General features: G+C 41.5%; 1 protein-coding gene across 9 annotated transcripts in view; it reads left to right on the top strand.

Annotated features, from left to right (window-relative positions):
- zmp:0000001200 (dedicator of cytokinesis protein 9) overlaps positions 1-16,496 on the top strand; it is a 78,115-nt gene that overhangs the window by 30,048 nt on the left and 31,571 nt on the right. For 6 of the 9 annotated variants that reach the window (XM_056389410.1, XM_056389417.1, XM_056389415.1 and 3 more), the window contains exons 2-7: positions 4,450-4,566; positions 9,445-9,534; positions 11,994-12,076; positions 13,243-13,312; positions 15,401-15,496; positions 16,010-16,144. In XM_056389410.1, coding sequence (XP_056245385.1) covers positions 4,450-4,566; positions 9,445-9,534; positions 11,994-12,076; positions 13,243-13,312; positions 15,401-15,496; positions 16,010-16,144 — 591 coding nt within the window. Of the gene's footprint in view, positions 1-1,196; positions 1,451-4,449; positions 4,567-9,444; positions 9,535-11,993; positions 12,077-13,242; positions 13,313-15,400; positions 15,497-16,009; positions 16,145-16,496 lie in introns of those variants that run through there. The other 3 variants (XM_056389411.1, XM_056389418.1, XM_056389416.1) reach the window with 1 other exon arrangement.

Genomic DNA, 16,496 nt, shown 5'->3' on the forward strand with positions numbered 1-16,496 from the left:
ATCTAATAATCAACTCAAATCTTTAATCAAAATAATTCTGTATTAAGGTTTGACTTTCACTGGATCTGTATTGTGATTGATTACACAATCATATATTGTTAACATTTTAGCAAATCCTGCTGTTCAAAGTAATGATTCCAACCAACGTCCATTTGATTATTTCATATGTGATTCTGCGTAATTAGCTTCATTCAGATATATTTTGATTTGAGAAAATATTCTTATCAATATCATATCGATTGCCAATCCTTGTGTGGGGCCCATGGGGGCATGTGACAGTGGGAGGGGAGCAGCTGCCCTCCCCCTCGCCTTAAGCTCAGAAGCAGGCGTGAAAAAATAACATCCTCCCCTGCTGTGGCCCACTGAGGAATCTGTAGGTCGGGTCCACTCCTAGGTGGGTTGACTGGGGCTGCGTCATGTTGGAATGCCCTTCAAGCAGTTGCATCAACAAGCAGCGAGACAGAAGCAGGGCCAAATCTCAATTCTGTGATGACCAACAGTCTCTATCTCAGCTGCGTTGATTTAGTGTGAGCAGGCCAGCAATAAAAACTTTGGTGATTCATTGTTGCCACAGTTTGTGACTATTGAGACAGAGTGAATGATCTGTTCTCTTCAGTCTTTGTCCTTACAGTTAATGTGGGTCAAGATTTATCTGTTTTGTTTCTGACGTGCAGGCCACAATCTGATGAGCTCAGTCTGGCCTCTTATCTGTAAGGTTTACGTGGAAGTCGCGAGTAGAGCCCTCATGCTGTATGGATTCTGCAGATGCTTGGCTGATTTCTCTGATTATAGCTGCACGCATGTAACTGAAGTACCTCTTCGTTGTTGTCTCATTCTCTCCTTCTCTCCCAGTTTGTTGCTGTTGATGAAATTTAAGCCATCTCTTATTTCAGCTGCCCCGCACAAGGTGTGGACAGTCCCTGACCAGGCTGTAATACTTGAGGAATGTGTATCTTTTGTTTGCCTTTGTCAAGCCTGTGTCACTGTGCAGGTGGATAGTGTGGGGTCTGTGTGTGTGTGTGTGTGTGTGTGTGTGTGTGTGTGTGTGTGTGTGTGTGTGTGTGTGTGTGTGTGTGTGTGAGTGAGTGAATGGGTGTTTAACTCCCCCAGGCAGCACAGCTGAGTGTAGGAGGGGCCACCTTCTCAGCCTGGGTGTGAGTCCTCTGCTTTCAGTCAGAGCAGTCTGAGGAGGGAGGGTGAGAGTGAGCGTGAGCCTGAGAGAGGGAGAAACTTCCCAAACTTTATCTAGCGCAAAGGATTTTTCTCTATCGGACATGCTGGCTGACCGCTTCTCTTTGGGATCTAGCTCGGAGATATTTTACCACAGCTGTTGACAATGCAAGGAAGGGCGAGTAAAGCTCCAAAGAAGGAGCTGGTCATTGAGAGTCCGCAGCAGTACAAGAGCTTGGCTGCAGCTGAGGCTGAGGTAGACACGGTGCCACAGGTGGTGGTAAGTCATTCAAGGACTTAATATACACATATAGTATGGATGTGTAAGACTTGTTGAAAAATCTGCATTGGCTTGTCAAAGCTGTTCTGATGTACAAGTCCATCTTACAGTGTGCAGTGCTGTAAATGTTAACTACAGTCACAAAGTCCCGAGGCAGGTGTCAGGTGTTTTGTCGTCTCTTTCACTGTACGCAACGTTGCCAGCTCACATTCAAAATCTGCAACCTTTGCAAAAAGCATAGAGGAATGTTGAACTTTGCCAGCACTTGGGAAGCAGCACACTATTTCCTCAGGTTTATTCTTAGAGATCGCCTTGGCTTGTAAAATATCTTAATTGGCTCAAAAGTCAACCCTGAAGTCAGTGATCATTTAGTGCTTTGCGAGGAAGGTGTCAAGCGGTTGGGACTCTACCGAGCCATCTTAACAGTCAGCAGCAAAAGATTTGATGTATCAGTGAGCAGGGAGGCACTACACAGCACCATTGTTTCAGGCTGTGAGAGGGTGCAGTGATGGGAGGAGTGGGAGCTGGGGCGAAACAGCTGCTAGGTTGCTGTGGAGAGGGAGTGGAGGAGATGGCTTCATACATATCCGTTTTATGCTCTTTCCAGGGGTGACTGGAACTTAACGATACAGATGTGGAACATCGAGCTCTCATTGTTCTGGTTGCATTTTATTTTTAAACTGCATTCAAAGTTCTCAACTGGAGCACTGTGGGCTCAGAGAATGACACAGCTCTTGCTTATAAATGCTCATTTATTTTCTTGCTCAGTGCTGAGTGTACTGTGTGGTTGACCACCTTGAGCCACTGACAAAGCAATGTGGAAGAGCCCAGAGGGGTTTGGAGGGAAACAATAGTCAGCAACAACAGAATCCATCATTGGTGAGAAGAGGGCACGATCCCTATAATGGGGTCAAATCTTTCGGCAGCTGCGTTATTTGAAATTCAGAATTGTTGGGGCAATTCCATTGCAGGGGTTTTAAATGCAGCTTCAGCTTCACCAGGTATTTGGGTAGGATGGTTTCTTTTTTCTTTTTTGGTGGGACGACAAAACGCAAGACTCTCTCCCTTTGTTTTTCTGTGAGGGAGTTGAACATCCCAAGGCTCCTCTGACCCAAACTCACTCTCACTTGCAGAAGGTGTTTGGTAATTCCCCTGGTTTATCTGCGTCACTGTCAGTTTTTCTTTGCTTTCCTGGATGACAAAGCAGCTGTGTGTACCTGATGTTCTGAAAGTCTCAGTGTCTTGTACAGGATATCTGGCTGCGTATAGAGATGTAGAGATTTTAGGCGTTTGATTGAGCAAGACATAGACATATACACAAACACACCCTATCTCTATGACGTCGTTAATTCCTTCCTGATTTACTTGTCGTGCCTGCAATAATCTCTCTACATTTTCTCTCCCATGGTAGAGGGGAAATAGTCCACTGAAGTGACACTGCATTCAAGTGTAACTACATATGTGTTGTGTCCAGATGAAGCTGTGAAAAAATGGTTGACTGATAAAGTCACAACCTGCATCAGCTGGTAGACATGGTGGCACCATCTCCGCTCTGCTGTCCCCTTCCTTGTCCTTGAAACTGAAAGAAACTCATGCGCCCTCTGTCCTCAACGTGAGCTGGTGCTCTGTTATTAACAAGGGCTTTGCCAGAAACATGTATTTAAGCAGGTCAATATCCATGACGCTCCCTCTGAGATCATGCTAGTATTATCGGTCCCAGATGTGAGCCGTGCTGTCGCTCAGCCCTCAACTCTGCCGATGTATCACTGTTCATTTTCAACTTTGCTGACTCCCTGGCTGTTACATTTTACCCCCCCCGTCCGCTGTCAGCTACAAGTGTTGACAGCTTATTTTCCAGCTCATGGCCACTGTATCTTTAGAGCTCACAAGCTCAATCTAACCTCGAGGAGTTTAGTGGGTTAATACTGTAACATTACGCAGACACTTTGACATGATGTACCATAAATCTGTAATCACCTTTTGATAGTATAGCCACATCTGTAGCTCTTGAGAGTCAGCTACAAAACAACATAACATTTGCAAGCTCAAACTATTCTCTATCTGACTGTGGATTCTTGTTAAGTACACTGAGAGCAAAAGAGGATGATGGAGCTTTGTTTTATACTGCAGAGGATTGTTTTTGTATGTAATGCCTGTAATTGAAGTGGAGTGTGAGTGTTTCCTTCTTTCCTTGACACGCAGATAATTTTAGTATAGCTCAGCACAGATGCATCATTTAAGCTCAGTCTAGAGTCATCTCTATATGCACTACACAATCACTGTTCCTCTGCATGGGTATCTGCTTCAACCTGTTGAATCATCTAAGAACCTTGTAAGCAATTGCATCTGATGATAATAGCATGTGAGAGTGAGGAAATTCTTTCTTTATGTGCTTACAACTTGAATTACCAGTATAGTGTATTGGATGCTGCGCTCAGACATCAGATGTCATCGTAGCACTGACATCGCTTAAACCTCTGATTTTTTGCTCTTATTGAGTGTTGGCTTCATTTTCACTGTTCATACTATGCTCCACTAGTGAGTATATCGGACAGTAGTTTGCTAGTTATGATGTCTTCCTGGATTGGAAGGTTTCTTTTTTAAGCCTATAAAACATGTTTAAAGTATTATCATATCAATAGTGATATTTCTCATTCAGTAAATTATACTTAATGAAGGTCTTGAATGTAATAGAGTGAGTAGAGACTGACTGTGTGCGGGATCTTTGGGTTCTTTCACTCTCACACTTAACACTGTGGACAGTGAACTGCAACATCTTCAGTTCAGATGTCTTTGTTGCATGTCATTACTCATCTTTCTCTCACCTCATTTCTTGCCATCTCTCTACTGGAGAAAAAAAGGAATTTGAATGTGCCAACTATTTTTCCTCATATAAAAGCTGAAGGTTTCGATGCGTGTTAGTTGCTTTTAGACTGGAAACCTTTTGCGAGCTTACAGCAGTGACCGCAGTAACAGAGTGCTTCGTCCGTGTTCTCCAGGTGAAACCCAAGGTGATCGAGCCGCTGGAATATGAAAATGTGCTGGTGCAAAGGAAGACACAGATCCTCAGCGATGTCCTCAGGGACATGCTGCAGTTCCCCCTGGAGGACTTCGAGGTGAGTTTCACACGTTCGTGCTTGCCGGAATGTGTCATATTCACACTTGAAACACACTTTAAAACCTGACAGGAGTAAATGTGGCTCTGGGTATCGTAGCTGGGGTTATATTGGTGAGGAATAAGGTGTTAACTATGGAAAAAGTTAGGGAGTGGTAATAATACTGCCAGTGTAAGGACTTTGATTTCCGGTGCTTCGGAGAGTGAGGCATTTCTGGGGGAAAAATCTCCCACTAAATCATTTGCGTTAATGGTAGAAATTACACAGTTCAACTGCCTATATAGTAAGCCATTAAAAGCTTTTTTCAGACTGTGCTCCATAACCATACAAGGTCAAACTATTTATTGTTATCTGTCTACCATCATTATTTACCCACCCACTTGCATGTTTTCTTTGTTGTGTTTGTTTGGCCTTTGCGGTCTTTTCCTTTGGCTCAGGCGTGGCCAGTGTTGTGAGTGCTGGGTGGGGTCGTTCACAGAGGCTTTCCTTTTGTTTACATCCTTGCACGCTGTAGCGAGAGAGGGGTCAGGGGCCATCTGTTTAATTGGCTCATTCTGTCTCTGATGTTGTGATAGACCAAGTGTTATCTCCAGCCACATTGTACAGGACGTACGCTCTCTCACACTTTCCACGTCGAGGGTGAAAAATCCAAAATGGAAATCTGGCTCTGGACTGGTATTTTCAGGAAATGACACCTCTTTGAAAGATGTTCGTACCATTCAGCGTATCCTCAAATCTGACCCTGCCACTCTGTCTCACAGTCCAGTGGAAGTTTTATAGAGTCTGGGCTTTTATTGCAGTGAGAGACGTCTTTGTTTCTCTAACCATGATGGCTTTAACATTTTTAATCTGAATGTTTACACACTGGAGAGTAAAACGGAACAAACGAGTGATTTCGATTATTTATATACTGTAACAAAAGGTACTATTCATTGTATTGTGAGTGTAAAATACTCACAAAAAAAACACTTATCAATGCTTCCTCTCAAGTCCCTTCCTAACCTTAACATGTAAAGTCTCCATGTCATTGTCATATGGGTGGAGGAGCTGTAATTGAATTTCCATGTAAGACACTGAGGACACTCAGGTTTCCATAAATATTCCACCACGGCTCTAGTGGGAGCAAAGTGCCAAGATAGTAAACACAAAATGTTGCAATTTTCACATAGGAGGGGTTTTGATGGTGGTCAACCATGAAACACAACATCTGCAACATCCTTTCCAGATCTGTTTTCTTTATTTCAAAAATTGACAACAGTGTCATAGAATACAGGTGAAAAAGATTTAAAAAAAAAAAAAAAAAAAAAAAAAAAAAAGTTTCTAAACTTTGGGTTTGGCTCTGGATGAAGTCAGGGGTTTTTACAGTTTGAAAGGCCCGGCAGCTGGGTGCTCAGTTACAGCGGGGCAGCCTTGACTTTGTCTTCTCTTGTATCACACGCTTGTGAGCCAGCCCACTGCTATGAACATTACATACCAGCTTTACACACACAAACAGTACGTTGTCAGGGGCAGACAGGTGATTCTGACTGAGAAACGAAAAACACAAGAGGCACAGTGATTGAACCTAACATCTGTTTCAGCCTCCCCAGACTCTTGTTCAAGCAAGGGTTTAATCAGCTTCTGTGTCAAGGAGCCTTCGGTGTTTGGTGCTTTTAGTGAGAGGAGTGCAGTGGCCAGTGTGTATTCATACAGATAAACCTCAGTATGCATGGAGTCAGTGCTAAGTATAGACAGCTAAATCAAGGCCAAAAAAGACAGAAGGAGCTCCTATGTCTGTGTTATTTTTTTTTTTTTTATATAAATCCTGTTTTTGGCTGTTCCTGAGTAAACACCATTATCAGGGCTCTACCTTATCTTAGCCCCACTGACACATCAAAAGTCATGTGTTGGTACTGTTCTTTTATGAGTCAGTGCTCATATCATCTCCATCTGTTTTTGATCTGAAAGCTGTTGGCATAAGACAGTTCTGTGCAGATCTCTGTGAGCTCTCTGTGCAAGGTTTCTGGAGAAATTTGTCCAGGATTACCAGGAGGGGGCCCTTATTTCCTCCTCTCCTCAATTTGAGGTAAACTCTCGGTCCAGGCCCATCCCTGCCGTAAAGACCACAGATCAGGAAAGTATTCACTTTCCTTTTCTTGAACCGCTTCATAGTTTCCAAAAGGTTTTGAATAATACCACATGCTGCGTGGCTTTTATGGATAAAGCTGGTGTTATTCTGTATTTTCGTTATTGTCAGCCAATCCCATGAATCTCTCAATACTTGCTGACTTACCTGCCCTGTCTGTGGCACCTAGCCCCAATATCCACTTTGGTCCAAACTGAAATACCTCAACGATTATTTGATAGACTTACGTTACTGTGAGATAAACATTCAAATCCCTCAAATTCTTTGATTTATGACCAAACACCTGTAAAACTAACAACATTCCCGTCAGCCTCAGCTGTACTTTGTGTTTAATGTGCATTAGCAAATGTTAGCATGCTAACATGCTAAACTAAGATGATAAATATAAATATTATACCTGTCCATCCTAAGCATGTTAGCATTGTCATTGTGAGAATAATAGCATTGCTGATGTTAGCATTTAGCGCAAGGCTCAGCTGTGCCTCACGCTCCGTGCTGGCATGGTTATAGAAAAAAAAGCATAAATAATTTACAAAAAAATCAGGGCGTGTGTACTTTTTAGCAAACATTTGTCAAACAGTAGTAAACTGTGTATTTGTCGGGGACTACATTTACACTCAAATTTGAGAGTCGAGAGAGTATTTACAGCAGCAGTACTGTTTATGTGGGCTTGACTCAAAATAAACTACATTGTTGGTTTTGGTGTTATCAGTCTAGTTCAGGTGACCTTGAGAAAGGAGAATGATTTTGGAAATAAGATGCTGAGGGCAGCCACACTCCCTGCTAATTTAGGTATTATTTCACCAGAGAATCCGATGGTTCTCTTATAGCCCAATTAAACGCTTCCTCTTGCCCACTTCCTGGCTCCCTCTTACCTCCATGCCTGTTTATTTCTCCTGCTTAGATTGCAGAGATTACCATCTCCCCTGCAGGAAACCTGGCTAGCAGAGAGGAAGGGGAGACTTCAGGTTTCACAAATACAAACTTGGTATGGAATTTGTCCTAGTTGACACGACCACCGCTCAGTCCAACACCAAATAAAAAGTTATTGAGAGGAAGAGGGAGGCAAGGAGAATGACAGCAATTTTGCATTGATTCAGTGATCATGATTATTGTGTGATTCTTCCATTTCTTATAGTATTTGAACGCATATGCACCGCATACGCATATGCGCTGTAATTGAGAAAAAAGTTTTACGCTACATAACTATTGTTGAAAGGAGGGATCATTAGAACTAACTCTGACAATGTATTGTTCTATATATCTTATCATAAAAGGGGAACATTTTATTTCCACAAAGGTGATGCTTTCACATGACTATGTGAAGTGTTGAACTGGACAGTAAACTAATAACATGGAACATATTTCTGCTCTAGGCACTTTTCATGTCATTAAAACGTAATCGTAATCGTGGTATTGTCTGCATCCCTCAGCGTCATAGAAAATGCAGCTGACACTCACAGCTGACCAGCATTTGATTTGCACAAATCCAGAATTCACTCGTTTCCTTTTAACTCATTCATCTGAACCGCGATCACTTAATGGTTGTATTTATGTTTCACTCCTGCTCGCAGGGATTATGTGTGATCAAATGCACTTTATTTTTACAGTCTGACTTAATCCCCCTGCCAAGACCTGATGGTGATGTTGCTCGTTGCAGTATTTTAAATTTAAATGGAGCTCTAGTTTTCAACACAGCTGCTTTAAAAAAAAAAAAAAAAAAAAGAAAAGAAAAGACTATTTTAGCAGACATCAGATACCACAACTGAATCTCTAACGGAGGAGTTGTAACAGATGGATGTCAAGAATGGAGTATGAAGTTTATTAGTGTTTGGATATATGTTTTGCCACAGCTCCTTTCTCTATCAGCCATGTGAGGCAAGTCCCTTCTGCTGTGGTCTACAAGACACTGTTTGTATCTCTGATTCTTGTTCTTTAAATGAAAGAAACCTTCTGAACACTTCTGAACATCCCATCTAAATGAGATATTGTATTTCAAACACGACTCTGAAAGTGAAGGTGGAAATTCATTTATAACTGAGGTGAATTTCTCCTTTGATGGTAACAATGAAAGAGCACCTAAACATTATTGATCCTACAATCAGCCTGTTACATAATTGCACAAAGTGGATGTTATTACTGTGCCACCTTGTCAAGAAAAAGTTTTAGGGATGGAGGTGGATCAGTAAAAATGAAATGTATTGATTGTTTTTCTACGATGTCAAAGGGGTTTTCCATTTCTATGTTGAATTGTGTTTTTCAGAGATACGATTGTGGGCTTTTACTTAAACTGCAGAGCCCTGATTTTTTTTTGTTTCTGCTGTGAAATTTGGCTTCAGTGCAGTCAGAACCTGTTGGTCATTAGTTATAGGCTTAAAAGCAGCATTAGAGGTGCTGAGGCGCTGATTACTCTCACAGTGCCTGCACGGTGGCAGAGAGCCAGACTCTGGGTGTGTCTGTGGGTCCTGGAGCTGAACAGTATGGACAAGCATCCTGCCTCCCTCACATACTGCTTCTTTCAAGCCCTCAGTTTGTTCCCGAGCACAGAATAATATTTAAAAGAACACCAAGAGCAACTGTGGCCAGCTGAGACCACAAACTGTATTACTGAGAAAAGGTGTCCAGTTTGAGAAATGTCTCCTACATTCTGTTTCGATTTCACTTTTACTATGTTGACAGTGTTTTATGGTCTGTTTGTTGTAATGTCCCCGTTCTGTTTCTCTTGTTGAATAAAGTCTTGCTTTGTTTTACAGATTTCAACTTTGAGGCGGCAAGGGAGAACACTGTACCCCACGGTGCCTGAAAACGCAGAGAGGGGGGCCCAGAGCCTGTTTGTCCAAGAGGTATGCAGATTCAAAGCGTGGGGAAAAGAAAAGCGTTTTCTTGATCAACGTTTTTGTAATGGGGTCCCAACATGAACACACAATTTTCTTCCAAAGTTGGTTATTTTTAAGCAACATTTTAATCAAAATCTGATTCCAGACCAGTGTCAACCACACCCAAAAACTCCTGATGAAGCAGAGAAGTTGAATTTTTAAGTATTAAACTCTTTACAACTACCTTACAATATTAATTCAAAACTTTGATTGTTTCTGAAATCATCAAATTTAGGACTTGAAACCGACTTTAAAGAATCTACATTTCAATCACAGCTAAAAGAGGGATGGCTGACATATGAATACTCTCCTCTATATGAGTCTGGCATACTGCACTGGAACAAGCAGATAAAGACTGACTTCATCATAAATTTAAGGAAAATATTGGAACATTCAGGAGCAATAGCAATGACGACATTTAATAGTTTATTTAGTCTATAGAAACTGTAAAGTCAAGGCAATGTGCAGGTTGGTATTAACACTTAAGTAGACACACTAAACACACATAAATGCATTTATGTACAGTAAGAAACTTGAAGCATTATAACTAAGTACACAAATATCAACTGGCTATTTAATTGCAGACCTTAATCTAGAACAAGAGGTTAGGAAGTGGTAAGGAAAGTATGTCAGCACATCATTGCAAAATAGGGACACTAATGTGAGTCATTACCCAATTTGTGGCCTAATATTAGCTGTAAGGTATAGAGCACGTCACAGCTGATCAGGAAACCTCTTTATTTCATGTGTCCAGCTAAACACAGCATCCGTCTGACTTTGTGTAGCCTGTAGAAACTGTTGCATAAATGGTAAATGGGCTCATCATGGCTCATTACTGGAGCCAACTGGACTATTTGTACTGTATTTCCTCAGTAATATCTGTTGATGCCAGGAGACTACCAAATGATAAAGTGCAATTATTTTCCACAGTTCACAAATTTATCAAACTCCTGGTTATTTTCTGTCAGATTTGGTTTGTCTGTCTGTGCCGAGTCATGGACATGTTCACTATCCAGTGGTTCAGCTATAGTTCATTTCAGTCAGTTTATTCAGATTCTAAAGGGCGGTGCGGTCGAGGCAAAACAAGTTGTAAATATTCTTCAAAAGACGCAGAAATTCCTAAGAAGTGTAACTTAAATACCGTGGGAATATTTTCCAGTTGGTGCTGATAAAATGATGAATTATGACAATGAGAGGAAATGTATTTTCTTCTAACCAGCGCAGTGGTTCTCCTTCCGGCCCGTGCACACTGCTCTTACTGTCTTCTTAAGCCCGACGCCAACTGGCTGCAGACGGTTCACCTTCCAGGTCAAAGTTCAGTGTTTAGGGAGCCTTCGTCTGAAGTCATAAAGATACAAAAGCTCCCGGTCAAGTGTTGTGTGACATCACCAGGACAGCTGTGGAGATTAGCCCAGCGAGAGCCTCTCTGTTTCCGATCGCTCTCCTGATCAGGTTGCATTTCGTCTCCCTGTCGGGGCAGTTCTTGTAAAAGGCATGTATTTCTCTTGAATAGATACCAGTGAGCTGCTCCTATCACTGACTCTAACAATGAACAGATGTCTCCTTTCCAAGCAAAGGGAGATAGAGATACACTCCCTCCTACTTTGAGTTGGTGGACGGACTGAGGTCACCATACAGTACACTCCTTTTTCCTTAAGGATTTCATTGTATAAAGGCTTTCATTTCTTTCTCAAAGCAAATATTTTATTGTGATTGTGCTTCATTAAAAAAAAGAAAACGAAAGAACCAAAAGAGATGCTTACATATAAAGGGGAACTCCACCGATTTTACACTTCAGAGTCTGTTTATTGGTCTTTGGGAGCACTACTCCATACATTAAAAGGTTGCACACAGAGGGAGATACAGAGCAAAATCTGATAAATTGCCAGAAGAGATGTCACTTGAGTGAGTGTTTGGTTGGGTCTGAAGACAAGTGTGAACAAACCTGAGGGTGTGGAGTTGAAAGAAACCAGACCTTACCAGACCTCTGTGACCTGTGCCTCATCTCTGAATGAGGCGAGGCTCGTGCTACAGCTAGCAGCCTAACACGCCGAATCTCTGTTGACAGTCAAACTGCACAGGAACATAAAAAGACGACATATCTGGTTTTTGCTGCATCGATTTTGATCATTTTTCTCTAACCCATCCATCATGAGTCTGACAGTGTTAGTCTGTAGGAGTACAATGGTAAATCAGTGGAGTACCCACACAAACACACACACACCCACAATTTAAAAAGGATTTAAAGGACTATGCCAGCTTTTCACCCTGCCTTTGAGTGTTGCCGTCCATCTTAAGACGTGATTAGTCCATTTCAAGCATACTGACACTTTAACACAACCTTGAAGTTCCACTGTTCTGTGTATTGAACTCTCTTGACACAGTGTTATAGTGGTTTGTAATTCATTCGCATTGTGTCTTCTCAGTGCATTAAGACCTACAAGTCTGACTGGCATGTGGTCAACTACAAGTATGAGGACTATTCTGGAGACTTTCGACAGCTTCCACAGTAAGTACTGTACTTCAAAACCTCAGCATTACTGTACTCTATAGTCACAGAGGTAATGTGGTCACGTGCCAAGGCATTCTTATGACGGGCAAGTAATAACAACTACTCTACATAATACATGCATGCCAGAGATTTTAAACTAAAACACCACAGTACACACACAATCACACATAGCTTGACCTTTTTGTTTTCCTGCCGTGACTTAATTACAAGGAAAAGGAAACACAGCGGGAAAATGATTCTTATTTCCTTGCAACAAAAGAGTGTTTCCTTTTTATGATGCGCTGGATAATTCCCGACTGCAGCCGGAGTGGAAACCACCCTCATTGTCCAGAGATTGTGTCATCAGCTCCTGCCTCTTCCCTGAAGAGTATCTGTTTTACTGACAAAATGTTAGAATATGAGTTGACAAATGACCTTGACGGTGTTTCTGCTGCCAAATGTTCTGTTACTTTAGTAAATACGGGGAAGTTAAAACAATACACCGTGACGCGGATCGCGTGGTACAGTTTCTTACCTTTGGCACATTTTCATTTTCCAGCAGGCGGCGTACACCTTAATATGTTTCCATGAGCAGTCAAGTGCTGTTTTTCACCGCTCAAGGAATTTGCATTTGCCCTGATGCTGCCTTTTTCTGACTGCAAAATTACTTCCAAAAAATGAGAAAAAACACAAGGAAAAAAAACACTTAATGTCCATCACACCACTTCAGACCACAAGTGCTCGAAAGATTTGCAGACTGAAGACAAATCAGAGCAGGTTAGCTTAACTCGAACTGCCATGGATATTAATCACAGTCAGTACTGATTAAGTAACTTACCCCATTCAAAATAAAGCCCTACATTAGCATTAATGCACATACTGTGGGGTAGTTTACATCACAGAATTCATCGTGTTATATGAGCCAATATGTAAAGTAGCTGCAGCCATTAGATAAATGTATTGGGGCTAATGATGATAATATTTTCTTTGAAAAATGTGGAAGACTGACATTGAAACATGCAGATAGTAAAGTGTCAGTGCATCAATATGATGCAACCACAGCAGAGTATTTAGTTACCCTCACCTATGGGAACCTGTATTACCTTGTTGCAAAGTTATATGCTGTTTTCTGATCTTGTTAACATTGTTGATGCCTGTTAATGTGAATTACTGATATTTTTCAGCAAAGTGTCCCGGCCTGATAAACTGGCTGTCCATGTATTCGAAGTGGATGAGGATGTCGACAAAGATGAGGTGAGTTTGTGTCCTACTTGTTTGTCAGAAGATTTTAACAGTGTGAAGCACTATTACTGATTTTAGTTTTTACCCTCCAAGATGCCAAGAAATCACTCAGTAATCAACTAGTTGCAAGGTTAGAACGTAAAACTGAGTTAACCTGTTCCTACACTGTGTTTTTACTCAGGATTATATCAACCTTAACCAGAAAAGACTGCCCGCTGCTAGATGTGTCTTATTCCATTAATCACTTTTGCTTTTCCTGTTTCCTGTGGTTGTTAAAGAGATGAAAGGCAGTTTTGTGTCTAGTAGTTGAATTTAATGGAAAGAATTAAGTGTAATTACGCATTTTCTGGCGCACCATGTCTTTTCTACACAATGAAATTCTCAAGGCCACAGTGCAACATTTGGATCTTTTCACCCACTGCTAAGTCATGTATGACAGAGTGGGTGTGTATTCTTGCACAGATTAAACGAGTGTTTGTTGTCTCTGGAATGGCTTGTGGGCGTGCACAACGAGGACGCTCATTAATCACCTGACAGACTCTCAGATTTGATGGGAGTTTCAAAGAGGATACAAAGCTGTGGCTGATATGAATGTTATCTAACATACTAGAATGTCACGCTGCCGCACAAGATGCATGATGATGATGATGATGATCCTGACCTTCTCTCCTCACGCGATATGTCAAACTGTGCCTCCTGTAGCCAACAAAATGTCCTTTAATGTCAGCTGAGACTCACTGTTTGCATGCAGGAGCTTTAGGGTTTTTAGAAAACAACACTACAAAGTGTCTCTTTTCCCTTTGACCATTTGTTAGTTAATGCGGCTGCGATGCAGGAAAAAGCTGCGACAGGTTGTCACGGGTCAGGGTGTGCTCTGCTCAGCCTCACAGTCAGCTTAACCTCTGACACGACAGGAGAAGCAGGACTTCAACACTACAACACAGCTCATGACAAGATCCAAACTGCTCTTCATTCAACTCTCACCTCTTTCTCTGGCCTCCGTCCATCCACAGACACTACATGTTTGTTTGTTTTTCAAGTAGGGAGGTTGCTTGTGCAGATGAAAAAAAACTCGTCCCCTAAAATCCCCAGAATAATTTTTTTTATATAATTGTGTTTGTGTTGGACCACATCAAACCTTTTTTTGAGTGATTTGGTTCATCATCTCTTTGTCTGACTTTAGTTTTCTGCTGCAGTTATTTGGGTTGCGAGTTGTTGTTTTTACCTCTGCTTGACAAGTCTTCAGTGATTTGTCTGCCTCTCTGGGGACTGGTGAACGTTGTCTAGACATTGAGGAGGAGAAGCAGGCACTGAACCCCTCCAGATGGTTTTCAGATTACTCCACAAGGCACTTTGAATATTCTTAATATTCATGCCAGCACTTTTTAAATCCCCTTTTGCTTTATAAGACTGAGAGAAATAGAAGAAGTGATGCTGGACCGGGATGATGGCATCTTGAAAGGCCATTCACTCTTCTCATCGTGCGAAATTGTTAGGGATACAATTCCCCACTGTAGTCTTTCAAATACGGGAAATGTAACTGCAAATGAAACGTTTTCTGTTCAATGCCGGCCCTGATCTAAACCAGGACACGGCTGCAGTTTGTCCCCATCTTCTCTTCCTTTGTTACTCTCCCAATTGGTTTTATTTTCACAGATCGTGATAGCTGGTGGATCATGTCAGCTGCTTAGTCATATGTGAAAGTGTCAGACGATCGGGTCCGTGTGTCATGGATCTGCTGTGAAGACAGAGATATTTATTTGGATTCCCGGGCGCAGTTTGTTTAATGTTCCTCTGTCTGCTTGTTTGGACTGAGACAGACCTACATCATGTTGGGCTCAATGTCGTCTTAAACCACAAGATCAAAGGTTTTCCTGCACAATACGGAAAAGGTTTTGGCAGGCTGCGTTAAAAGCATTGCTCACACAATACTATAGATATATTGGCATGTGTTCTCTCCTTTGAAACAGGTGACATCTTGACATAAGAAATTATTTCCCATGATTTGCTATGTCACTTCTTTTTTTTTTGTTTTTCTTGCAGCGTATACATCATGCGTGTGGTTTATATTGTCTGATCTTGTGTCTTCGTCTCCTGCAGGATACGGCCTCCTTAGGATCCCAAAAAGGCGGGATTACCAAACATGGCTGGCTGTATAAAGGCAACATGAACAGTGCCATCAGCGTCACCATGAGGGTGAGACGGTGGTGGTGGCCGTGTTAAGACATGAAATGATTAGTCAGTTAATCCATTGAATTAAGTTTATTGGCAAATATTTTGATGATCAATTGAGTCTCTTTTCGAGCAAAAATGCCAAACATTTGATTATTCCAATTTCTCATACATGAGGATGTGTTGCTTATCTTTGTCATTACATGATACCAAACAAAATATCTTTGGGTTTTGGGCTGTTTGTCAGAATCAATGTAAAGAGGAAACTTGTAATAGGTAATTTCTTATATTTTACAGACAAGATGATAAATGACTTAATCGAGAAAACAGTTGATAGATTAATCTATCATGAAAATAAGTGTTAGTTGTCATTAGTTCAGAGATTAATAAAACTGTTAAGTGCATCATGTGTTTATTGTGTCAGTTATGTAATAATGATGAACCATTGATGAAACGATGAAAAACATTTACAGAGGCAGAGGTTCATATGTCTGCATGTGACTGAAAGTTGAATATTATTTCTTGTCATTATTTCAGTCGTTCAAGAGGAGGTATTTCCACCTGACACAGCTCGGGGACGGCTCTTACAATTTAAACTTCTACAAGGACGAGAAGATCTCCAAAGAGCCCAAAGGAACCATTTTCTTGGACTCCTGTATGGGTGTTGTTCAGGTACGCTCTAAAATCTTCCTGTCACCTCTTGCACGAAAGCAGTGATTGTTGAGCTGCAATGACCCTGGATGAACCATTACCCACTTTGCCAAACGGGATATCCCTGTTGCCGCTGTGGTAACGCAGGGTGTAGCCAGGTTCCTGGTTGAAATTAAAAAGCCATTAAGCAGGAATAAACTGAGAATATGGACATAGTCACATCCTCTTTACAATTCCTGTCTCTATAAATGTACTTCCCAACATTACAGTCTCAAACATGAGCTATAACGGGCAAAATGTCAACACAAATGCTCTAACAATGATGATGGACTGCTGCTGCAAAGTATCTGTCTTGTCCATTTCCGTGAAACGT

The sequence above is a fragment of the Seriola aureovittata genome, chromosome 11, assembly GCF_021018895.1.
Source record: "Seriola aureovittata isolate HTS-2021-v1 ecotype China chromosome 11, ASM2101889v1, whole genome shotgun sequence".
Classification (NCBI taxonomy): domain Eukaryota; kingdom Metazoa; phylum Chordata; class Actinopteri; order Carangiformes; family Carangidae; genus Seriola; species Seriola aureovittata.